The 27159-nt window shown below is 42.8% G+C and overlaps 1 protein-coding gene across 1 annotated transcript in view; it reads right to left on the minus strand.

Annotated features, from left to right (window-relative positions):
* add3a (adducin 3 (gamma) a) overlaps positions 1–25912 on the minus strand; it is a gene marked incomplete at its 5' end in the record, with an annotated part of 30187 nt that extends 4275 nt beyond the window's left edge. Inside the window, 10 exons of the mRNA XM_071526324.1 lie at positions 1792–1915; positions 4210–4296; positions 5027–5131; positions 6577–6834; positions 11920–12096; positions 14775–14873; positions 15606–15749; positions 16370–16519; positions 24764–24844; positions 25761–25912. Of these exons, the coding sequence (XP_071382425.1) occupies positions 1792–1915; positions 4210–4296; positions 5027–5131; positions 6577–6834; positions 11920–12096; positions 14775–14873; positions 15606–15749; positions 16370–16519; positions 24764–24844; positions 25761–25912 (1377 nt within the window). The remainder of the gene's footprint in view (positions 1–1791; positions 1916–4209; positions 4297–5026; positions 5132–6576; positions 6835–11919; positions 12097–14774; positions 14874–15605; positions 15750–16369; positions 16520–24763; positions 24845–25760) is intronic.
* Between the last annotated feature and the right edge of the window lie 1247 nt (positions 25913–27159).

Below are 27159 nucleotides of genomic sequence, written 5' to 3' on the forward strand. Positions count from 1 at the left end.
CATCAAATGAAACAACCTGAAAAGGGAAAATCATTCTTTGGCTGAACTCTGCACATCACTTCGTTTTAAGGAGTCACGAGCCAAAAAGTTTGAGAACCACTGTCTTTGAGCACGATGCTAAAGCTCTCCCTGCTAAACGCTTAAAGTGTAAATGCTTTAACCAATTTGAGGTGATGCAAGATTCATGTGCTCTTACTCGTTTTTCAAATATATCATTAAGTATGTGTGGGACTGCACCCAGTAGCTATAAAAAAAACACCTTATTATACAGTAAATGTTACAGTCCAGTTCAGCATTAGTAGCTTAGTTAGCGCTGTGCAGTGATTAGTATGTGTGAATGTCATTCCCGTAGCACTTCAACACGTTCATTAGCACGTTCAGTGTTGCACAATCAGTTGGCCAAGGCAGTCATTCACAGCTCATTCATATACAGCCTATAGAGCGGAGTTGCATAACGGCCTGTTCTGTGGAAGAGAAGCCCTCGTATCGTGCTTCTCAGATGAAAACCGGTTACATGCACATAGTTCACTTTTCAGGAACGAAGAAAAAGTTATTTTCAATTTGACAGCCTCAGATTTTTTTTTTATATCTGAGTGGGTTTTGAATAGGTTGCATGGGACATCTTGAAAATTATTAAAAGTTGAGGTTTTTACTTCAGGTGTTTTAGATTTGTGTCAAGATCATTCAATATCAAAATCATCACAGTTTGGTTGGCATTATTCACAGAGGATTGGATACTACTTCACACGGGCCAAATCTATCTGTCCATGTGTGTGTGTGTGTGTGTGTGTGTGTGTGTGTGCAGCCCAGGCTTGTATTAGGCCGTTCCAGACGGTCTCCAGCTTGCATCCAGATTGGCCACCGGGGAGTCATGGGGCGGAGGGGGTAACAGTGTCATAGCAACCAGCTCCGCTCATGTGGCGGGTGTGAAGACCTGCTGTTTGGTCGGTCTGCCATCTTAGTCATACTGGCCTCACACACACACACACACACACCACACACACACACACACACACACACACACACACACCATGTTCCTGTGCACATGTGAATATACATTTGCACAATTCTATATGAACGTTTGGATGCATCAACACATGTGCACACATTTATGTACATGTGCACGCTCACGCACACACCCACACACACACTGACTGACTAATCCGGTCCAATGTGACACACACACACATACACACACACACACACTATCCATTCACTATTGATTTTTCCGCTGCCTCCCTGAAAGGCATTGGAACAGAGGGCTAATATGATTAGCATCGACTATCCTGTGTGGGACGGGAGCAGCAGAGGGACCCTTGGGGACAAACCCTCATGGTGAAGGGATATAGAGATGTGTGTGAGTGTGTGTGTGTGTGTGTGTGTGGGTGTGTGGGTGTGTGTGTGTGAAAGCCAAGGCAGTGTGTTAGGATACAGGAGTGTCCACTGGGAATACTGCTAAGGAAACAGCGCTTCGGCCTCTGGACTGCAGGGTTATTTTCCACTGACACTAAGGATAAGACTTTGGCTTTGAGTACAAGCCATTTTGTGCTTGTGTGTGTGTGTGTGTGTGTGTGTATCTGTGCATGTGTGCAGGTCCATATGTCTCCCAGTGTGACTGGGGTCTTGTGGTGTGTGTGTGTGCATGTCAGTGTGTCTGAGATCGGGAGCGAGTGCACACGCCCATGCATGAACATTCAAGCGTTTATGCAGTGGTGTGTATACATTTGCATGTTATGGTGTGTGTGTGTGTGTGTGTGTGTGTGTGTGTGTGTGTGTGTGTGTGTGTCGTACCGCTGAGGCCCAGTTGCCTCTTCTCCACGTTCTTGCGGTAGTCGTCCAGCTCTCTCTCTGACAGCTCACTGAAGGGGTTGGGAGGCAGGGGAGCCATCTGCTCCTCCTCTGTGGGCACGTATGGCTGAGGAGGAGGCAGGGAGAGGGGTTAGCATGGGAGCACACGCACACACACACACACACACACACACACAGGCAGAAGCACTCTCACAAGCAGGTACACACAGGAAGGTGGAAACAAACACCCAAAAGCAGGCACATGCACACATTCTTTCAATGCACAATTACAACAAAGCACACACACACACACCCCCTTTCTCTCTCTCTCACACACACACACACACACACATCTCAGGCACACACACAGTCACAGAAACCCACACAGCTCTTTCTCTCACACACACAGACACATACACACACAGTGTTTCAGAAGCACAATCATAACCAAGGACACATGCATACATACAGACACACACACACACACACACACACGGGTAGACAGACAACCACACAAGCAGACAAACACACACTAAAACATCATATATACAGTACATTCATCAACAGACAGACACACATACATAAAGGCAGGCACAGACACACACAGACACACAAGTAGAGTCAAGCGGTCACAAACACACACTTAATTACAGCGTGAACAAGAGCGCTCACACAGAGATGAAACAGAGTGTCGACCACATCACGCATAACTCATCTAATCACACATTTTGCACACAGATTACATCAGTCTGCATACTCTCATGCTTATAGAACATTCTGTACCATACGAGACTCTGACTCTATAAAATGGAACCAGACGTGTACCAAGACAATTTATACGGGAGCGCTGAGTCGACGTACCCACAAGAAAAACACACACATGCCCACAAAACACACATGTGAAATAACAAGTCTGCGTTGCTTAGTGTGTATAAATACTGGTCTAAAGACATCATGCTCTAACACACTATCTCACTCAACAAAACCAAAAAAATAAATAAAAAAAACAGGAGTGCAGTTTTGTGTCATCTAGAAATAACTGGTGAAAATGAATATAATGTTGTAGTGTCAAACGCAATACTCAATGTTGACAACAGCATGCATTCACTAATGTTCGAAGAAAATAAAAAAAGTGCCAACCAAATCTAAAAGGTCCAAATGAAAACACCACTGCAAACAGAAGCATTCAGAAAACACCTGTGGATATTTACCAGAACTTTTACCCGCAGCGGGTCCTTCAACACAAGACACCGACCACAGAAACATCAGCATCAAATTATCTCAAATAGCATTTTTATGTACTTATCTTTTGTATTTATTTACTCTTTTTTTTATATTTACTTAAATGTCTCGCAAAGCAAAACCATCAACATAAACTGTATTTGACTTGAGGCCCTTTGCATTTGCTGCAGAAGATGTTCACCTGGCTCCACCTAGTGGTTGAGAGTGGTCATTAAACTGGCTGGTGAATTAATGGAGTGGGTTAGTCATAGTATTTTTCCATACTTAGATAAGCCAGTGAAGTTCCCAGTAACACCCAGATGTCATTGCTCCTGATGAACCTTCAGTGTTCCTAACTGAGACCCGGAGCTGTTCCATCAGCTGAAATCTGCACTGATTGTCCTGTAACCTGGAAGGTCACAGGGTCAAGCCATTGCATGTCCATCGGTAGCCAAGCACCCTGCCAAAAGCCCTTGTGCAAGACACTGAACCATCACCCGCTCACTCTCTGTAAGTTGCTCTGGAGCTTCAGTTAAATTCCTGAATATTAAATATAAAGTAAATGTCTCAACCCTTGTACTTAAAGGAAAAATCCACCCTTAAACCCTTGAACACTGTTGAAACACAGCTATTGGTGATGTACCTTGCATTTCTGGGCCTATTTAGTGGTGGTGTGCTATTCCTAATCCTGTGGATACACTATGGACTTTAACTTCGGTAGAGAATTTTTTAACTATCTAAAACATTGACAGTAAACGTCAGGTTGTGGTGTCAGTCCCTCAGAATGAAAAGATCAAGAGCTTCTTTCTAGAGCCGCCATTTTGCACCGATGGTCAAGGAGAGAAGAGGGAGCAATCCATCGTAGAAGAGGCAGAGAGACCAATTTCTCCACTGACAGCAGCCTCAATAGACCAGAATGCAATGCAGCCACAAGACATGTTGTGTGGGGGCACGACTATTTCTTTTTCTCGACTGGAAACTCTCGTTCTCTTGCTCTTACTATACTATCACTACTGCGATTTCTCTCTCTCCACCTACACATACTGGATGCAACACATTCAGGCACTTGGGTTTGTTGAAAGACATTCTGGGAAATGTAGGAAATCACTAACTGAGGCAGAAGTAGACGAGGCAGGTTGAGGGAAAGTGTGCAGACTTTCTGTATTTTAGCATTGCGTGTCACCAAGATCTGGTTCTCACCCGTCTCGGTTCGTCTACAGGGATTCCCGCGAGGTGCTGAGAGCGCGGTCCTGAAGACATCATGTCAAACCGGTTCTGCTCTCTGATCTGTGGTGGGACAAAAAAAAAAACACACAGTGATGTCATCGCACCGGTCACGGAACCAGGAAGCAGTTCACAGTGAGTTTTATATGACGGGAAACCATGTTCCAGGACAATTCAGAAGTGGGAAGTTTCCGACACCTATGCTAGAAAGAAAGGTGAAGACAATGTGTGTTGTCACTTGGGATGTAGAAAATTTGCACCAAGTGTGTTAAGTCCCTGATTACTCTCCTGCTGATACTGTTCTCTCTTCAGATGTGATACTTCCCATTTCTGAGCCGTCTTGAACTCTTCTTTAAACCAAAACACAATGAAAAGTATCAGAGCAAACCACCTTAGAAGTAATGGAAGTTTTAAAACCTAACCATATCAAGAAAACTACAAGATAATGCTGTCCAATTGACCCTGACTGGAGCTCAGTTTTGAATTTACCGTACATTTCTGTGTTTGAGGACCTGGGATGTGTTAAAAAGAAAAAAACCCAACCTCTCTCCTGAGCTCTTATTTTATTTTGTTTCCTAGCACTTCTCTCTTACATGATTATGCAATGTTTACAGGAATACTATCAAGGCAGTGACTCCAACCCTTACATTTTCTACTCTTGGTTGCTTGTAGTCTTGGTGATCTTGATCTTGGTGCATCTTTAACTGTATATTCTATACATTGGAAGTTGCTCTGGCCAACAGCGTCAGCTAAATGCCTGAAATGCGGACTGAGAGGAGAAGGCCAGACTCACTTTGTTTCTCTTCTGCAGCACCTCAGTGGGGTCTGTGTTGAGAGGGACGAACTGATTGGGGTCCTCGATCCGGATCGGGGTTCCTGTCTCCTCCGCCTTCATCCACTGCACAGGGAAGGGAAATAAACACAGGTCAGATCAAAACTGTCCGTCCCTAAGGTATCATAACAAATGAGGAAATGATTCGCTCTCTATTTAGTGATGCTGTTGTTGATCCTCTACGAATGACATGCAGCCACTCCTTATTTTCTATCCTGAACTAAAAACAGGGAAAAATCTCTTGAGTAAATAATTCACATGCTCCTCTCCCCACTGAATCACATATTGTTCTTCCATATCTTCATCCTTGTCTTGGTCTAATGCTTTTGTCTAAAGTTCAAAATGCTCCTTAGCTCATATTTTGTCAGTTAATACATCAGTATCAAGTTATACACAGTACAGTGACTCATCTGTTGTCAGGGAGGGCGGTATAACTCTGACCCATGCTCTCATTACGATTGTTTACTTGAATATTGGTGAACGTGGAATTTATGCTTATTCTACAGTTGCATTCAACGTAAATCACTCTCGGCTAAATGCCTAAAAGGTACTGTAAATCAGAGGTTCTCAACGTGGGGTCCGGGAAGTTAGCACAAGTAGAGAATGTAGAAGAATGACTATTTTGATCATAATTTCACTGTTATATCTCTACCTACAATACAGATAGTCATGGAATTCTGGACAAAATCAACAATAAAAGTATTCTCAGATTTGGGTCCAAGAGACAAAATCTCATCACATGGGGGTCCGTGGTCCTAATGTGGACTAAATTAGGGGTCCTTGATATGAAAAAGGTTGAGAATCACTGCTGTAAATAACATCAGCTAATGCGATTGAATATAAAATGGGGTGTAATTCTCTGTTCGGCCAGTAGATGGCGATCTAATATCATGTTTCAAACACTGGGATGACAACTGGACTCAAAGCACAACCAAGGAAAAGCACTCTGCACTGGTTGGAAATGGAGCCAATGCAAAGTCATTCCATATTAAGATGGTAAGAAACCATTAGCACACACACACACACAGCCTGCCTCGCTTTCTCACATCATGTTTATACACATATTATTTATCCATATTTACAGATACACACACACACACTAATCTGTCTAGAATTAGCAAGTGGGTTAACAGTTGTGTTCCCTTACATTTCCTCAAATATAAAAAAAAAATAACAAAGTTGATGAATCTAAAAATCTGTGGAAAATCTGAGATCCTGCATCCTCCTCCTTTCCCACCTTCTAATCACCACACACACACACACACACACTCTCTCTCAGAAATACACACACACTCTGTCACACACACTTGCTCATTCTCCAATCACATACTCTTCCACCCACACACACACACATCATACTCTCTCTCTCTCTCTCACACATACACAAACCTCACACACACTCTAACTTCCACACCCACCAACACTCAAACACTCTTTCATTCTCTCTCTCTCTCTCTCTCTCTCTCTCTCTCTCTCTCTCTCACCCCCACCCCCACCCCCCCTCCTCTCACCGTGGTAGTGCGGGCGTGGTGGCGCTCGTCCCCGGCCTCCACGCTGACCTTGGTGTAGCTGTTGGGCGAGTTGAGCCAGCGCGTCTTCTCCCTCTGCTGCCGCTGCTGCAGGAACTTGAAGGGCAGCCGCGTGGCGCCGCCGTCCACGTCCTCCTCGAACATGAAGGCCGTGACGGTGGCCGGGATCTCCACCTCGCTCTTGTGCCGCGGCTTCTCCCGCACGATGGGGTGCCGGTAGGCGTAGCCCGTCCTGTAGCCCTGCGCCGCGAGAACGACACCGTCAGCTGGGCAATATATCGATATTATATCGATATCGTGATATGAGACTAGATATCGTCTTAGATTTTGGATATCGTAGTATCGTGATATGGCATATGTGTTGTCTTTTCCTGGTTTTAAATGCTGCATTACAGTAAAGTGATGTCATTTTCTGAACTTACCAGACTGTTCTAGCTGTTCTATTATTTGCCTTTACCCACTTAGTCATTATATCCACATTACTGATCCCACTGAGCAAAAGACGTGATTTCAACGTCGCGTCTATGCTTTAGCTCTCATATAGCCCAGGATCATTACGGCTATGTATAGACCTATTTTAGACCAAGCAGTAAATACATTATTACAATGAATAAACATCTGTAAATACCAAAAATATGCACCAGAGAAGTCCTGTAGACTAGCCTACAAGATAATTATTTGAGCACAAGAAGTAATTTGAACATTGCGTCTATGCGTAGCTCTCATATAGCCTAGGATCATTTTGTCTATGTGTAGACATCTAATAAACTTTCACTTTTCAACCTCATTTAAACTTAATTTAGCCTAGACGGCTATGGGCCATTTAGACGTGTTTTAAACGTCTAATCAACGTAAAATTGCTCAGTGGGATGATTATTTATCAAAAATCTAATTGTGTAAATATTTTGTGAAAGCACCAATAGTCATCCCTACAATATTGTCGCCATTATATCGATATTGAGGTATTTGGTCAAAAATATTGTTATATTTGATTTTGTCCATATCGCCCAGCCCTACTTACAACTGAACATTTAGCCCACTTCTTAGAAAATACCGAGATATATATCGTGTATCGCCATTCAGCCTTAAAATACAGAGATATAATTTTTGGTCCATATCGCCCAGCCCTAACCTACGGTTTGTTTTCTTTGGTCCGAACCGCGGCGGAAAAGTTTACTTTGTCGCATTTTTTGTAATTTGGTTTGTTAAGATTCACACTGCCCAGTTTACAAGCAAATCAAGAGTTGTAAACAAAAGCCACATGGACTCACAAGTGTTTCATTCATACATTTGGACACTTGATATTTAATATGTCAGAGTGTTGGAATTGTCTGTTCAGTATATTTATGTAACCCACATCTGCAGTTTCATATTTATATCCTATGCTTTGTTGATGTGTCCTATTTCTACTTACTGCTGCAACGTCCTGATTACTCCACAGGGATTATTCAAGTTTCATCAAATCTAATTTCGTTGTGTTTAGCTGGTGGCTGGTTATCTCCTCCTTGGAGAGAGTGGAGAGTTAGATTGAAAGTTATCTATCTACACGATTCTGTGCAAGAAAGTTTTTCTATGGGAAACTAATTTGGTCTCAAAATGCAGGAGCGTGGGTAGTGCCACTAGAAGTTCAACTTTACTGTATATTATGTTGTTTTTATGTCTTTAGTTTTTGTTTTTCATGCTAGAAGTGACTGAATTTAACTGAATGCATAATAGGAATGACCATTTATTGTGTGACTTTTTTTTCCAGTAAGGCTAGTTGCTCCCCAACTGTGTTGTTGTCCACTAACAATTCCGGTTTCACAGTTAGTCAAATAGAGGGGGGAAGGTCTCTGTCTTTCTCTGGCTTGCTCTCTCGTCCCCCTCTCTCTCTCTCTCGTCCTCTCTCTCTCTCCCTGTCTCTCTCTCTCTCTCTCTCTCTCGCCCTCTCCATGCCCTCTGACAGAGAGCGAGGGAGAGGAGAAAAACAGTGCTGTGACCAGAGGGGTTTCTGGCAACACAGAGGACAGAGTCAGCTGAGCCGTTTCCTGTCTGACTCTTTCTCTCTCGCCCACCCCATCTATCTCTCCCTCTCTCCCTCCCTCCCTCCATCCTCATCTATCCTTTTCTCTCACACTCCCATTTCCCCTCCGTGTCACTGTCCTCTCACTTGGTCCAACTTTGTTTCAGACAGTTTTCCACACTCAGCTTGACATTTAAGTTCTGCTCTGTTCCGTTTTGTCCCTTTCTATTCATCTCACCCCAGATCCGCCGACAACTGCTGCTTATACAGCTTCACTACCGAGCATTGATTCAATATCAGCATAATATATACCTTAATAATATTTTGGACAAAGCGTCTTGACCTTTCTTCCTCAATCTCCTCCTGCCCTACTATATTGATCCCCCTTTTTAAACCTTAATTTATGCAGGGAAGGTCAACTGAGCCGGCATGTTTTTTCCAGCTTCACCTCTCACCACTGGAGTTATTGTGGATTAAGTGCTTTGCTGTAGTTCAGTGTTTTGCAACCTTTTTGGCCAGCCTGGGACCCCTTAAAATGAAGTGATGCCTACTTGTGACCCCCCCCAGCACAGGCTGCATATACAGAGTGGTGAACAGTTCACCCAAAAAATTATTTTCCCTTCTCAGGTTGTTTCATTTGATTACCAGAGGAGGCGGAGAGGATGAAAATAAGTCAGTATTAAGCAAGCAAAGATTTTAGAAAAATCAGAAAAAACAGACATAATATAAATATGTTAAATATGGTCCTTTCCAATAAATAATCTCATGACAGCCCCAAAATTATCTCATGACACACTCAGGGGTCCCAACCCCCAGGTTGAGCACCGCTGCTCTAGGGCTCCTTGACAGTGGTTGCTGAAGGAGGAGAGAACGTTACTCATTCACATTCCCCAGCCACATTTTCATCACCTCCTCTGGGTTTTGTGCAACATCTGAAACCCCCGAGCTTATCTGTGAATCTGTCCGATAGCAATGCTTTGTTTATGAGGTGCGAGAGAAGAGAGGGATGATGGGAAAGGAGGGGAGAGGAGGAGGAGGAGAGGAGCTGCTCAGGTTCTCAATGGGCGGAGAGGGGATGATTCATCGAGGGGGGAAACGAGGAGGAGGAGGGGATGGGGAGAGCAGAGGAGGAGAGAAGAGAGGGAGAGAAAGTGAAGAGTGGGATGAAAAGGCTGAGAGAGAGAGAGAGAGAGAGAGACAGGGATAGAAAAGCGAACGACAGATATCCACACAGACAGGGAACACAGGGAGGCTTTCTGTTAACTGTCCTGAATTCTTCTGTGTTTACCAAATCTCCCGCACTTCGTCCCAAACCAGAGCCTACAGGGAGCGACACAGCTGCACTGCCGGGCCGGTGACGCACCACCATTCCTTCTTAATCACCGCTCCATCTCTCCTCGCCTCGTCTTCCTCAAACAATACTTCTCCATAACCCTCCTCCTCCTCCTCCTGTCCCGTCATTCCCTCCTACGCTTGTCCTTTAAAAATGATCCCTCCTGCTTCATAAAAACACTCCCAGTTGATCGGAGCACTTTGGCACCAGCACCTGTTATTTTAAGGGGCAATCCCTTAAACGCCATCTTTGCTGCTAAGAGGCCATTGTTATGGAGCTTTTGCATTGCACTTTCCAGAGATCATCGTTTTTTTCTTGGATTTTCTGTTGGGTGAAGTTTGATTTTTCTTTGATTTTTTTTTTTTGTCTGCCGGAAACGTCAAAAGGATTTTTCCCAAGAAAGAGCTACCCATCACATGTGTAGAACAGCACAATTAAAGGCTTTCAAGAACTGGGTACAGGTTGAATCACTATTGTGTTTTGTCAATCAGTGATAGAGAGTTGCATAACAGACATTAATTATATTACATCCTTCATGATCTCATCGAAATCGATTTCCTTTTGAAAGGAAGAATTGAGGGAGTTAACTCTCCAAAAAGTTATAGCGCTATACATATTTTTGTCCGGTGAGGCCGACAAAGGTCTTTTAAGTTGTGATTATCTTTGAAGAGGTAAGGCTAGGGTTGCAAAATTCCAGGAATTTTCAAAGTTGGAAACTTTCCATGGGAATTAACGGGAATTTCTGAGAATTAACGGGAATTTATGGGAATAAACGGGAATAAACCAGGAATTTACTAAATTTAAGGTATGCTCTTAATAGGGAACTTAAATATAGTTGGGGAAAATATATTTTAGCATAATCCTGACTAAAACAACAGATATCATGCAAGTACAGTTGAATATCTATGCTATTCCTCAATCACATGCACACATAGCACACTGCTTACTGCAGGGCTATTGAGACCACGCCCCCTACATGCACTGTGCATTTCTGTGCATTTTTGTTAATTTTTGAATGGGTTGGGTCGGGGGGATGAGTAATATTTAACTCAACATTCATGTTTTTGTTCTTCAATGAAAGAATTGATTGTTCAATAAAATATTTAACACTTGATAAAGTTCTACTTACAAATAAATCTGTTTTAATTGTATTATTTTGGATGGATGTCTGCTTATAACAAAACAAATATTTATGCTTGGATATGATACCTTTCCATTAAATTACCCTCAATTCCAGTTAATTCCCATAAATTCCCATAATTCCCATGGAAAGTTTCCAATTTGGAATATTTCCAAAATTCCCCAGCTTAACTTCCCATGGAAATTTACCGGAAACTTTCCGGAAATTTACCGGAAATTTTCCACCCCTTTGCAACCCTAGGTAAGGCACACTTAATCATATACTGGTTGACAGTGTCACCAGTGTGAGAGTGACTACTCAATACCAAGAAGTAACGCCGCTTGATTCTGTGTCTCCTTTAAGGGGGTAAAAATATCTTTCTATTTTACTTGATTTGATTCTTTTAATGCAATGCCTTTTGCTTGTTCTTTTATATGAATTTTATCTTCTTATCTGTCTTTTATCCGCCTTCTATTGATGTAAAGCACTTTGAGCTGCATGTTGTGTATGAAAGGTGCTATACAAATAAATGTTATTATTATTATGAAACATGAAAATGTTGCTGATTATTACTTTTAATCACTGATTTTGTAGAGAGACTACCTCTCACTAGGCTAGTGCAAATTGAAGAAAAGGAGAGTAAATGTCTAAGCGCACCTCTACCCATGCAACTCCTCTCAGCTTATTTACACAAAGATAAAACATAGACGCAAAGTGATAAAATCAGTTATAGTGTGTGTGTTTGTGTGTCTGTATATCATGTCTAGTCTTGTAATGTGCCTGTGTGTGTGTGTGTGTGTGTGTGTGTGTGTGTGTGTGTGTGTGTACGCCGATGCTCAACTCCTCTCAGTTCGATGCCTGCGGACTCACCAGGTTATCCAGCATCCGCATCAGAGACTCGAACTCCAGCTCGCCAACCTTCCACTTGTACTGGCCGCCCATGTTGACGGACTCCGCGTCGGACAGGGCGAACACCCGCGACCTGTACTTCTCCTGGTCCAGCACTATCAGGTTGTCTACGCCGCCGGCACACGAGATGGCGTTCACCTACAACCCACAAGGTAGAGAGAGAGAGAGAGAGAGAGAGAGAGAGAGAGAGAGAGAGAGAGAGAGAGAGAGAGAGAGAGAGAGAGAGAGAGAGAGAGGGATGGAGGTAGTATGTAAGTAAAAGTATGCAACATATTTCTATCACCAAAAATCTGACTCTGGGGCATTCACTCACTAAAATCATCCTCCTAAAATGAGAATATGATGTGTTAGAGGCCACTAGTACGCAGCAACAAACTTTCTATTCACTTTAGTTGGATAGTGTAAGATAAGATAAGACTTTGATAGACTAAGATAGCACTTTATTGATCCCCTTGGGGAAATTCAGGTGCCACAGCAGCAATTGGCGGACAATACCAAAGAAGTAAAGTATGTCAAGTACAAGGTAATAAAGACATAAAGGAAATAGCTACTAGGGCTGAACGATTTTGAAAAAATATCTAATTGCGATTATTTTGACTGATATTGCAATTGCGATATGATTTGCGATATTAGAGGGAATGATAATTTTTACATCATTATTCTCATTTACACTGAAAAACGTATTAAAATGATTATGGTGTGATTTTTGCGGGGATCTTTACCAAACAAAGATGTTTTCTTAAGTCCGTAGAATATGACGTGTAGGCCAGGACATCTCTGCAGCACCACAATATTTAATTTAAAATGGTATTTTGACACATTTCGCCTTTAACAAATATTTGCGCCTCCTGCGATTTGAAAATTGCAGTAGGCCATATTGCGATTTTGATAACATTTTGATTAATTGTTCAGCCCTAATAGCTACTAACATAGAATAAAGGTAATGAACATAATATACAACAATAGAGACAATAGAGATGCAAATAATAAATGCAATTCGGATAGTTCCATGGATATATTCCTGAGGTACATACTGTACTGTAGTGTCCCTGTGCAATAGTCAAGAGTCAAAGGTCAAGAGTTCAAGTTATTAGTGCCAGTTAGGGATCCAGGGTCCAAGTGCTTGATAGTGCAGGTTGGGTGGAGGGTGGGGGTCTGGGAGATGGTCCAGGGACCAAGTTGTATCTGGGGGGGCAAGTTATTGTGTGTGTGTGTGTGTGTGTGTGTGTGTGGGGGGTGGGGGGGGGGGGGGTGGTGGTTATGGTCATGGGTATGGTAATGTTGATACTCAACTTCCTATCAAGTGACTGTAATGACTGTCTACTGAGTTTCAACTGAGACTCATAAAAGTCAAAAAGTAGTCTACAGATATTCAGTGTCTGGGTTAGGGTTACATAGTCTGTGGAAATGCACCAAATAGGCAAGTGACACTTTATTGAACATCTACTTTTTTGTCACCTGATAGTTGAGTGTCAACATTAGACTATCCGAATAAAGTCTCACAGAAAAAATGTCAACCGAAAAGCCAAATCCCAGGCAGATATCGCTGGATCTAAAGCTGTCAGTCACAGCGACACCAAAGAATGGACGTGGCAGCAGCCAAACATGGCAGGCGGATTTATTTTTAGAAATTAAGCCGGGCTTTGCAGGATGGATTAATGTTTTCTTTTGCTTGGCGGGGGGGGGGGGGGGGGGAGTCAATCAAGAGATTTGGTATGCCTATTAGAGCAGGGGCCACACCAACACCTCTAATATCTATTCTAATATCTACTGTATTTACAAGCAACCACAAACACATAAAAATACGAAACTCCATCCCCTATACACACACTCCACCTACCCAAACACACCACACACACATATTTTTGCCTTTTCTTAGAGGTTCGATAAAACCAAAAAGACACTTGTACATCATGAAATAACAATACAACAATAGAAGTGGGGATGAATCCTGCCTGACCCTGACCTGCTGTGTCTCTTATTCCATTCCCCCCTCAAATTTCTTACTGCCTTGATAAAGACAGAAAAACCAAAGAGAAAGGACTGCCCACTCTTCCTTGGAAACCCAAAAAAACAAAAAAATAACCCTATTCTAAATCCAGCTTTGGACCAGCATCAACAGCCCAGCATCACTATGAGGAGTGACTCCCTCCATCAGGCGGCTAATAGCCTGGCCGCGGCTGTGTTTAGCAAACATTTTCCACAGGGCGAGAGATTATGATTTATGGGGTGTTGTTAAAAAAGTGAGTGAGAGTGGGGAAATGTGAAAACAGCTGTGGCGAGCGTCTGGCACTGGAAAACAAACAGATTAGGGGGGAAAAGCCGCTGCCCGGCTCTACTATTTGTGCAAAGGAAGCCGAGTGGTGCTGGAATGTGCTGGGTGCCCAAACGGCACCAAGTGGGCCAACTGTGTGTGTGTGTGTGTGTGTGTGTGTAACTGTGTTAGAGCTGCAACGATTAATCGATTAGTTGTCAACTATTAAATTAATCGCCAACTATTTTGATAATCGATTAGTCGGTTTGAGTAATTTTTTAAGAAAAATAAGTCAAAATTCTCTGATTCCAGCTTCTTAAATGTGAATATTTTCTGGTTTCTTTACTCCTCTATGACAGTAAACTGAATATCTTTGGGTTGTGGACAAAACAAGACATTTGAGGACGTCATCTTGGGCTTTGGGAAACACTGATCGACATTTTTCACCATTTTCTGACATTTTAAAGACCAAACAACTAATCGATTAATCGAGAAAATTATCGACAGATTAATCGACAACGAAAATAATCGTTAGTTGCAGCCCTAGACTGGGTGTGTATACCTGTATTTCGCAGGCATACTGGGCGCTGTAGATGTAGTGAAAGGCCTCTTCGATGGTCTCGCCGAGAGCCACCACACCGTGATTCCTCAGTACCAGCACCTGTAAAACACACACACACACACACACACACACACACACACACGCTTGTCAGACTTGCTTAGTTGTGACTGGACATTAACGTGACAGGACCTGTGACTAATAGGTTACCACCAAAACATTTCTAATTCCATGTATCAACAAGGGCTGGGCGACTGGATGAACACATCAGGGATCGGCCTCACACGTTGCCAGTGGAAATTCCCTTGCCGAATCTTTGCCGATTTAAATTCCATTGATCTTCGGTCATTTTAAAATGTAGCCAAGACACTCAAATGAGGCAGCACTTGCAGGGACAAAAATGATGCTCAAGTTGATTTCAAATTTACTTTAAGCCAGCACAGAAGGTAGAGAAGGTAGACAAAACACAGCCGACCTTTCCTCAGGATGCTGCTTTTGTCCCGTTTGACTTGTCTTCTGCTACAGCTTCCTATTAGCAATACTATGATACTACTACTATGATACTTGTTCATCAGGGTTTTTATTTACTGCGAGAAATTAAAAGTGTAAAACTGCCCTTCCTTGAGCATTTTAAAGCTTCATTTCAATTAAAGTTATCACATCTATACCGACAATTGCTCTCAATCTACTGAAATGTTCACGTCTTGGTTCATTATATTTGCTTGCTTCCAGTGTGAATGTAGAGTGAAAAAGAAAGTACTGTAGAGATGATGCAGAAGAAGAAGGTCATTGTCAGGCTTTATGTGTGTGTGTGTGTGTGTGTGTGTCTCCTACCTTGGCTGAGGGCCCCAGGGCCTTCTGCAGCTCGCGGCGCTCCTCCTGGTCGTCCAGGCTGCCCTGGTAGTTATAATAGGCAATATCACCCAGGCACAAAGCCTCCTGGGAAATGGGCAGGATGCCGCACTTCATAGACGACACCTGGGACAGGAGGGAGGGACAGGAGGGAGGGAGGGAGGGACAGGAGGGAGGGAGGGAGGGACAGGAGGGAGGGAGGGAGGGGCAGCAAGAGAGCAAGGACGAGTAGGAGAGAAGAAGTTATGATGGGAATATTCCAGCTCTTTCTAGATCTTTTCGAGTATATCCTATTTTGATACTCTGTACTTCTTTAAGAATTTCGAGAACAGGTCTGTTTGTTCTCGCATGAAACTTAATTGCATCGCTGCAGTGCAGAGCGCCTCATTCACAAACACTTACCGTGCCAGTGTCTATTCAAGGATAATTATTCCTCTTTCTGTTTATCTCAGCTAAATCTCTCTACAGTCCTCTCAAGGTGACACTTACAGGAGCACATCAAGGCCTCTTCCAGTCACATAATTACCTCATTCGAATTTCTAAACATCTCTGAAAACAGCTCATCTCAAAATGTGACGCCCGATTATCACATTCCCCGTCAAAATGAGATTCAGGTGTTCAGAAAGTGAATTGTGGATGATTCTCTTGCGAGGCTGGGGCTGAAAACTTTATTTGTTAACTTTAAAGTGTCAGTGAGCTCGGTGGAAGGGGGGTGGGGGGTGGGGGGTGGGGGTGGGGGAGCTTACCGCGGCCGTGGCAGGAGTGTGCACGTGGATGACGCAGCGCACGTCGGGACGCATGGAGTAGATGGCGGCGTGGGGGCTGAAGCCGCTGGGGTCGACCCTCAGGTTGGTGGATCCCTGGTCGATCACGTCCCCGATGATGTTCAGCTTCACCTGGGGAGACGAGGAGAGGAGCTCGACTCAGTGGGTGTTTTCATGGAGGGGAGGGGAGTGTTCAAGTCACACTGAAATTAAAACTTTTTTGTCTTTTTAGCTCATTCTAACTATCATACCATTCATCTATTTGACAATTAATGCCAAAAAAGTGACCAAAAAATATATTTCATTGTATATTTATATCAGAAAGTCCTCACTTTTACTCACTCCCTTACTTTTACTCTTCCTTGAAAACAGAAAATCTTTAGTGTTGACTTTACTGTCGTGTACCAAGATACCAATAAAACCATCACAGCTTTTTGCACAATCCCGCTCCCATCCAATAAAACTGCCTCTCTCTCCCTAGCTGATATCCCATTTCGTTTCAACAAAAAAAAAACCATCACATAAGGAAGCAAGACGCTCTCAAAATGTGGTTTCATTGTGACTTTAAACTCCTACTGGTCCCCCAGCTCTTTGATACATACACAGCTTGCTCTTCACATCTCAACCCATGGGTTTTTTCTGTCCCATTTCTGTCCCATGTGGTTGCAAAGGCAATCAAACACACAAGATAAGCAAGCTTTATTCAGGCCAGGAGTAGGATGAGATTGGAGGAAAGCGAAGGGAAGCGTATCAAAAACACATAAGCACATCCAGATCCAGACCCACACACACACACACACACACACACACACACACACTCACACAGAGTTGACAACTCTCCAACATCAAATAGGAGGACATAAACACAACTCAAAATCAATCAGCGTGATGTCTCAAATCACATTATCAACGATTCCCCCCTCTCTGTCCGCTCCTCTCCAGGAAATGAATTGGAACATTACCAGGAAACATAATAGAGTCAGGGAGTGGACATGACGCTTCTACTATGACAGCTTCATTACCAGCCAGTTAGCAGTGATTAGATTACTAGACAGGAGAGAAAGAGTGAGGGAGGGAGGGAGAGAGATGGAGACATACAGAAAGAGCTAAGGGGAGAGAGAGAGAGTAAGATAACCAGAGGAAAAGGGAGACAAGTAGAGACAGCGAGACAGAATCTAGAAAGAGGGATAAAAATAGAAGGATGAGGAATGTCAACATAGAGCGCAGATGACGGTCTGGTCTGGTCAGTAAGTCAGTCACAGCGAAAACTAATAACGAACAGAAAACACAGCTTCCCCAGAGACTTCGGACACATTTCCCATCACCGTAACCACATCTTGTGTCTTGTGATGCAAACCAGAACCTACAAGCTCACGTTTCTCTTCACAACACCTCTCTCTTCAGCTTGTGTTATCGCAACACTGAAGAACAGCCGTCATCCAGTCTCAGGCTATTATGCAAGATACCTAGGTGTACCCCCCCCTCCCCCCAGAAAACAGTGTTTCTATTCCTAAGACACCATGGTTGTGTCCTGGCGGCTGGAATTTATTCATAAAATTGCGTCGGCTCAAGATTCAGAGTGAATTCCTTCACCAACTAAGCAAAGGGCTTCACTGCCTTTGTTTGTTCTGGGCCAACATGCCCACTTTTAAACATTTCTGTCCCTCCCTGTGTTACATCCCGCCCCGACATCACTCCCCCAAACACGTCGAATTACAGAAGCATGACACAAAAAAAAAAAAAAGCTGTTTCTTTGTGACTTTAAACTGTATGCCCTTTAAAACAAGAGGGTGGAGGCCAAAGTTTGTTGATGATCTTTGAGTCAACTCGGGCTGAAATTCCTGAGACAAAACATGAACCTGCTCAGCCTATTGATGGACATACGGGAGAGTGAGTGAGTGAGTGAGTGACAGTGAGAGAGAGAGAGAGAGAGAGAGAGAGAGAGAGAGAGAGAGAGAGAGAGAGAGAGAGAGAGAGAGAGAGAGAGAGAGGAGAAGAGAGTGAGTGACAGTGAGAGAGAGAGAGAGAGAGAGAGAGAGAGAGAGAGAGAGAGAGAGAGAGAGAGAGAGAGAGAGAGTCTATAACTGTCTATTGATCCTTCACCCGGCAGAGAAAAGTGAATGGCACCAGCTAAGCGTAACTAACCACCCTGTCTGTCTAACACTCCACACACACACACACACACACACACACACACACACACACACACACACACACACACACACACACACAGCCAGCTGTCAGCCGATCGAACGTCTACTGGGTTACATCACATGTCGGGTGCTGTATCAGTTCACCCTCTCACGTCCTTCAAAACGCTCCTCGCTCACTTTGCCCCGGCCTGTCAGTCAAATAAACCCTACAGCTGAGAGGCTCGTCCGACACACGCAGCACTTCTAAATATATATATGTAAAAAAAAAAAAAAATGCCACGGGAAGTGTCAGGGGGAATTTGAACTGTGATGCGGCTGGATGGTAAAGTGGGTGATAACATGAAAAAGGAACGCCGCGGAGACTGGAGTGCAGCAGGGGCCCGAAGATAGACTGAGGAGGGCATGCTGGGTATAGCTGAGACCCAAACATGATATCCCAGAATTCCTTTGAGGATCGTCCAAGTTAAGCAAATCCAACACCTTGGCTTTGACCCTGTGACCCTCCGATGTGAAGTGGATCTCCCTCGTGGCTCACTGGTGGGTGGAGTTGACTTAGGATGAGTTTGGTCGCTCAAACCGCCGCCTCAGCAGAAACATCAAACTATCAAACCGTCTTTTCAGATTTTTTCAAACTTCAGTGAGATAGTGGCAACGCTGAGAGACGACAGAACAAAAGATTTTGCAGACTGCAGGATTTGATCTGTCTGATGAACTCACTGAGTTACTGTACCTGGCATCACATGACCAGCACTAGTCATGACAATCAGTCACATCTAGTGCTGTTATTTTTCCATAGACATCAGTAGAAATTACTGCTGCAATATTTTTTTTAGTACAAAGCAATAGAAAACTCATTGTGTTTTTCAAATGAATGCATTAGAAACTACATCATAGTTTCTTTTCAAAAAGAAAGCAATACAAACTGCCTTCATCCCTATATTGTTTTTCAATAGAAAGCAATAGAAACGACCTTCATTCCTATATTGTTTTTCAACAGAAAGAGATACAAACGTCCATCACTGTATTGTTTTTCAACTGAACACATCAGAAACTGAATCACTGTGTTGCTTTTCAACAGAAACTGCTTCCATCACTGGGGTATTTTCAAAAAGCAGTGAAATCACCTCAGCGGCCTTACAGCTACTTGAGACTTTTCCTGAGACCGACTGTCCCTGGATCTAATTTCATTAAGAGCCGTGCATTTTTTGAGGGGGTGAATGCGTATTTCATGGTCCTGAAATCTAATTTGAAAATTTGATTGTGCGGTGCAACTGAGCGACGCCGAGGGAATGCAGATCCACTGTACAGTAATGTCCACAACAGGAGGAGAGCTGTTCTCCTTTCACTCCACAGGGGAAGAAGAGCTGCACGACAAAAAGACTAAAGACCAGAAACTGCAATACTGACTACTGCAACTTTTAAATTGTAAGACGCATTCTTCAAATCAAATCAAGTTGCATGTTGGACAAAATCTTTCATTTCAAACTCTGCGAATCAGACACAACAACACATGTCATCAGTTATAGATCATCTAAGAAAGAGTGAGAGAAAAAGAAGGAGGGAGAGAAAAGGGAAACAGTGGCTCAGACCTACAGCAGTCATCAATTTCCATTGGAATCAAATACACTGGATTCAACCTCAGAAGATTACTTGGTCGCCAAAGCCTCCACATGATGTCCTGGAATACAGTGATGGTGTTATTGTGAGTCAAACTCTGAGGGGAAAAGGTCGGGCTATTTTAGGCAAAAATCACCAGGAGATGTTATGACATGATGTCAGGGGTGGAAAACAATTTACCTCCCCACAGAGCCGCAAAAAAATGCTTAGATCTGTTTTTGTTTTATTGTGCATATTACTATATTATTTGGTGTATGAACTGCCACAGATGTGCACACAGCTTTTTCCAATGCTTTATTTTGCTGCTGCCTTGGAAGAGAAATCCTTAGATCTGAAGGGGACCAACAGGTTAAATAAAAAAAACAAAAAAACAAGGCAACAGAAAACGTGTCGTCCCTCCAAACAGTAACACATATCACCTTGTTTTTACCTGTAATTGCAGTGCCCCCCTTGGGCCAGTAAAAGTAATTTTGAAAATGCTGGAACACAGTGGCGAGATGCATCGTTTCTCCAAGTTTTGTCAAAATCTGATCAACAGTGTCTGAGATACGGCATGACGACAGATGGATAAACAATCCATATTCTGCCTCCAGGTTCAAATCACTTGGACACACAGTCAAAAATATAGCCAACAACTATAAAACTATTCTCCTGTGTGTGAGAGCCAACTGTGAGTTTCTCTATGAACGAGTGACCTGTCCTTCACCTTGGAGCTCAAACAGAGAGAGAGAGAGGAGTGAGAGAGAGAGAGAGAGAGAGAGAGAGAGAGAGAGAGAGAAAGAGAGAGAGAGAGAGAGAGAGAGAGCGAGCCAACTAAAGCCAGCCAGGCTCCAGTTCTCCACAGACAGCAGAGCCTCCTCCCTCCTGACCCCGGCACGACCTCTCACACCCTCTGTTCTGGATGACTTCCTGTTTAACCCCCCCCCACCCACCACCCACCACCACCACCACCACTAACAGACTCAACCCCATAACTACAGAGAACAGGGGATAAAAACAGGCGGAAAGACAAGAAGGGGAGGAGAGGAGAGAGACGGGCAGAAAAACACAACAGCAGCAACAGGCTGGCATCTGAGACACAAACAGGCAAAAACAAAACCAAAAGCAAACAGGGAAGCAGAAAGCGACAGACTGCAGGATTGCGTCCGTCCTGCGGCGGCGGCGGAGTTGTGGTCGTCGCTCTCACACAGACAAACTCGCCTCGCTTACCGCACAACCACAGCAAAGACCGGCTTGGAGGCAGACCAGACGCACAAACTAAAAATATTCCATCTGAAATTATGCTGCCGTCTGTATCTTATACCCTGCTGTCTACTGTGATGATGTAGAGCCTGCTGGAAGAAGCCAGTGTTTGGGGGGGGGGGGGGGGGGGGGAGTTTTATAACATGTAATTAAACTGGTTGTTTCGCTACACTTTGCAATTGCTTCATGGTAGTTCAACTAAATTCACATTTGGAGGTGTTTTTAGTATAACTTTTAGTAGTAGCTTCCAGTAGCTTCCAGTACGTCTTAGTAGTTTCCAACTTTTTTCTGTGGTGCAAGGCGTGGGCATCAGGAGCCAGATTCAGGTCAGTAAGTCAGTCAGTCAGTCAGTCAGTCAGACACTTAAAGGACTACACCAACTTTTTGGGAAATTGCCTCGTTGGTCAACTTACCCTTTAGGTGACGACAAGATTGGAAGAAAAAAATAACAACGCCATGTCTGGATTACTAAAAGTCTTTTTACAATGACAATGCTAGTTACCTACGGGAACTTAACATACTGTATGCTAACGCATTAGCATGTGCAGGACAGAGATATCTACCAGAGACACCAGAGGTGAGTTTGGTGGGACTCTGATTGTAACATGTAGGAGGTAAGTTGACCAACAAGCCAGTTTCCCAAAAAGCATGTGTAACCCTTTAACTCCTAACACTAAACAACTCTCTCACCTCATATTGAAATACGCTCGCTCATTATCTTAATCAGCAGCATTTTGCAGCTAAGTAATTTTTTTGTATTATATATTATATATTCTACGTTAGTGGCAAAGCTAGATTTCTCTTAAGGGTCGCTTTGCTGTAGTTCAACTTCTTCTAATGTGAAAATGGTGGCTTGTGAAACTAGACTTTCAAAGTACGGTAGCTTCCCCAACACTGACATAAGCACTCAAACTGAATTTGTATATGACTTTTTAAAACACGGCAAAGTGCTTTAGATCATGAATAAAAGCCAATAAGATGTAGAATTAAAAAAAGACAGACATGAATTAAAAGCAGGCTTGCTGAGGAATAAAACAAGCAAATATAATATAAAATGGCTTCAAGGATTTTGCACACATCAGTTGTAAATTAATTCAAGGCCTAGTTTTCCTCTCAGGCACAGCAGAAAGCAAGTCCACAGCTAGAGACAAACTTCAGACAGTTTAGCTCCAGATCTGCCTGCCGACCGACCCGGCAGGTCACACAGTGAAATCTGCCAGTCAGCGATATGCTGCTACATCCAGCTGTCAACAAACCCTCACCTGCAGGCACATTACACAGGTGTGTGTGTGTGTGTTTGCACAGGTGTTTAAGATAAAGTAGGGGGGGGAAGTACAGCAAAGCAGAGAGGAAAGAAAGAGACAGAAGATACTGTATCCCTCCATTCAACTGTCAGGTGAATTTTCTGCAAACTATGTGAAATGCCACAAAAATTGGATGTGAATTTAGTTGGGATTTAGGTGGGTCTGCTGGACTGAAGCGAATAAATAAACTTCCGGAATATCAAATGAAACCACATCCACCAGAAACATGGAGAGCATTTCAAGAATTTATTGGCCAAGTTGATATTGTTGTTCCTTAGTGTCAGTTAATGTTGGCCATGGTTCATGCTTTCCTCCAAAGACCAAAACAAAGAAATGCACTTGGCAATATTCTAATTCAGCAACTAAAGGCCAACTTACATACATGGGAGCATCAGGGTTTGACAAATCTGGGAAGGCGTGGTGGACAGATCTTTAACAGACATTTAACTTTTCAGAAAGTCCAAAGCCACTTTTGAACTGTTGTGAAACTGAACCACCGTCTGGTCGATCACGCCAAGCCTGCATCTTTATTTATTCAAGAAATGTCTATATTGCTATTTATCGCATAATTTCACATGATTTATTTATTGACAACAGAAAAAAAAATTCACTTCAACCAAGTAAAGCAAATTTCCTGCGATATCGAAGAATTTGTTATCTATTTTTTCCTTTTTCATTCAGCTTTTCAAACTCGATACATCTGAATTTGCATAAGATAATAATTGGATGGAAACCCAGCTAGAGAGAGAAGGGAGAAATACAGAGAAAGACAGAAAGACAGAGTGAGGAGGGAAAGAGAGACAAAGACAGATACAGAGACAGGGAGAGAGACGAGAGAGAGAGAGAGAGAGAGAGAGAGAGAGAGAGAGAGAGAGAGAGAGAGAGAGAGAGAGAGAGAGAGAGAGACAGAAATAGAAACCAAATTAGAGGGAGCTAAAGTGTGAGGAATGAGGCAACGGGGACGCCAACAAATTCTAGGCCAACCGTTCCTCATTATTACACATCTATTGACATGGGACGCCCGGCACGGTGCCAACATGGCCGCCCTCTGCACCGAAACTAGACAGAGACAAACAACCTGAGCCGCACTATTTGCTGATTTGGAACAGGAGAGCGAGAGAGAGGGGCGGGGGGGGGAGAGAGAGAGAGAGAGAGAGAGAGAGAGAGGAGGTGAGGACAGTGTGCTGAGGCTAGTGTCAATATCAGGTAGACTTTGTTAAACAAGGAGCATGACAAACACACACACACACACATATGCATATTTGCGCACACACACACACACACACACACACACGGAGAGAGAGGAACGCTCACTTCTGTAGCTATGCAACACGATGGTAGGAACCAAAACACTGAAATGCGGTTAATCTAACATTTTCCTCCACATATAATTCAAGGAAGTAAATTGAAGGAAGTAAATGGCTGATTAAGCAGAGTGGAAAAACATCAACACTGTCCAGTGAAGGACGGCCAAAACCTCTTTATTACACACACACACACACACATTTACAACCTACTTTGTTTCAGGTTAACCAAGGGATTGCTCAAGTCGAAGTTACACTTTAAAAGTGACTCCAAAATAATGTTTGTCTTTGCTGTAGGAGAAAAAAGGGGTTTGTGTATCTCATCCCTTGTTTTTCTGTTCTTTGGCTACACAAACACTGCAAAAAAATGTCCATCTTATTTTTCTTAAAACAACTAAAAAAAAAAAAAAAAAAAAACATCTCCCAAGAGTGTGAAGCTGTCACTTTTTACAATTAAATTTCTGACTAATTATTTTAAGTTATTTTCTCAAAATCAACAGCTGAGTGATTTGCCTTCATTCAATATATTGCCACTTAAGGGAGTTAGGGAAATCTGATTATATTTTATCGAGTCAAGTGAAATTGCCTCACCTGATTCACAGATGTGTTTCAACTGTTTCAAGAGAGAAAATATTTTAAGACTGAGCCCGTAATTAAATCACTTTTTAAGGCTGACACGGGACGCAGGGAGACGGGCGTGACACATAAAGAGCATTTTCTGTTAGGACTGGGCGGCTCACTCTGATTGGTTCTTACCAGGTTTGCTGCAGACGCCTCGGCGAATGACAATCCTCTGGGGATGATGAGGATGTGGTCTTGCTCTTTACTGACTCGCACCTAAAAACAGAAAAAGACGAATCACCTTTAGCTGGGAAATTTCCCACCGATTCCAAACATAGCATTGACTTGAATTTGAAAGATCAGTCCTAACTGAGTATAGTGTGTTGTTAAAATATCAGAATTTGGACAACAGGTTACACAGGATCAAATGCCATAGCAGTAAAAACTGTCGTCAGGAGCCCAACAGAGAGATCAGCTCAAATATATTCAATAAAAAGTGATTGTTTTCTTTGAATATTGAAAATGGCAACCATAATGGTTAAAAGTAAAGAGTGTTAAAGTGAAAGGGAAATCAATATTTTTTTTTTTTTTTTTTTTTTTACAGCTTTCGCATTCTTCTACGTTTGGAAGAAGCATGGAAATCCAGACACAATTCAATTACATCAAATCAATCAGCATGTATAGCCATTCTGTCATCAATAACCACTTACTATCAACAATTTTAATGTTGATATGTTGCTGAATTGTGGTTAAGTTAATTGCTTTCTTTATGTTTATCAAACCTTGTTGGCAGAATCTGCTTTGTCAAAGTCCGGTCTCCCACTTTTTTCTTTCGCGCATTTACAATTATTGGTAAACATACAATTTTCTTCGATCCATCGGGCATAAGTTTCCTCCAGTGTCACACTTGTTCAAACTGAAAGGTTTAACAACATAAAGAAAGCGATTCCCTTAACCACAGTTCAGCAAAAACCACTAGTTTTTTATACATTGTCAGAAGTTGCATTCACATTCCTTTATGTGCTAGAAGTGCGATTTCAGACCTGTTCCTCCATACAATGGCAGTGAATGGAGAGAGAATAAAACCAGGGCAGGAAGCTACACAACCCAAGGTACTACCAGTAAAGTAAGTTCAACATCATTTTAACATCTATTCCTCTAAATCCCTGTGGACCAGCCTGCGGTGTCTTACTGTGATGTAGGAGTTGGCGAAGTGCGCCCAGCTGAACAGATCCACCAGTCTGTAGAGGCTGGCCAGTTTGCAGCGGGTCTGCTTCTCCCCCTTCACCAGAGTGGTGGACTCAACTCCGTACAGGTCGTTGATGGGAGTGACCATTCCCAGACCTGGAAAAAGGGAAAAGAGAGAATGAAATACAGGTGAGGAAAAACAGACTCTTGTAAAGACAGCTTCTACATTAATTTCTATTTATTTCCAGGGGTTTAATCAGTATGTGTTGTCTTTTCAGCACTGTCTTTTCTTCACATTCATACAGTTAGATTCACACCAGGATTTGAACCAATCGCTGTCTGCTCACAAGCCTGCTTCTCTAAAATTGAGGCTACCGCTGCCCCCGTAATTACATAACCACTCATTTGAGATTAGCTCTTTAATCTCTAATGATAATAAGCTTTCTAATTTTCTGCTAACTGGAAGGTTATCAGTGTGTGGCGTTCAGCAGGGCCGCAATGTGAGCTTCATTAGTTGTGGCTCAAGACATTTCGCTGTCTTCCCAAAGCACATCGGCCAGTTTATTGGGAGAGAAACAAACTATACTGTATTGTTAAAAAATAGGCTGTTTTAAGTCTTAAATAAGTGTGAGTTTGGTTCCAAAATGAGATCTCTATTGTATATTATCTATCATCAAAAAAGTGACACCTATATTCTTACAGAAATATTGACGGCAAAAACCGCAATGATTTGGTATTGACAAATCACACACAAATCAAACACTTTTATAGACTGGATCCTCTATATATTTTAGACATATTGAATGATGCACATCTAGTAATAACTTTTTCCTGTTCATATTTGGAATAGAATTGTGTTGTGTAATGAGTAAAAACTTCTAATTGGTTTGTGCACAGAGACAGTTAATGGTATTCTGAAGACATTCTCTCCTTTAATATCTGTCCACTGAGTTTGATCCGACATCAAATTCAATTCAATCATGTGCATGCGATTAGGCAGAAATATGTACTATTTGTTGGACACTTTTATGTCACTTTCTTATTTACTGCCACGCTCTACCCATTTACCCATAAACAGGGAATGGGACTCTTAACTATGGCTGTGTTGGAGCCATGTTGTACCTGCTGAGCTACACAGGAACCACTACCCACCATCTGTCATTTTATCCAACGAGACTATCCGACACCTCCGGCTCTACATCAAACAGAGGCTGAAGGTCCACGCTGAGGTGAAGTAAACAACATCCCATCCTTTAATGCTTTGTTTACTCCCACCGCCACCTCGGACCTGCTCATTACGGGATTCTTCAGGGACGATGTTATATGGAGGAGCTAAAGGGAACGGCTATATTGCCCTTGACGTGGTAATTCAGCATTAGCTGCGCATTCCAAGGCCGTGATTG

Source organism: Centroberyx affinis, unplaced genomic scaffold (genome assembly GCF_046629955.1).
Source record: "Centroberyx affinis isolate AG114_WGS23_722 - 3 ecotype Tasmania unplaced genomic scaffold, CSIRO-AGI_Caff_v1 ptg001399l_1, whole genome shotgun sequence".
Taxonomy (NCBI): Eukaryota; Metazoa; Chordata; class Actinopteri; order Beryciformes; family Berycidae; genus Centroberyx; species Centroberyx affinis.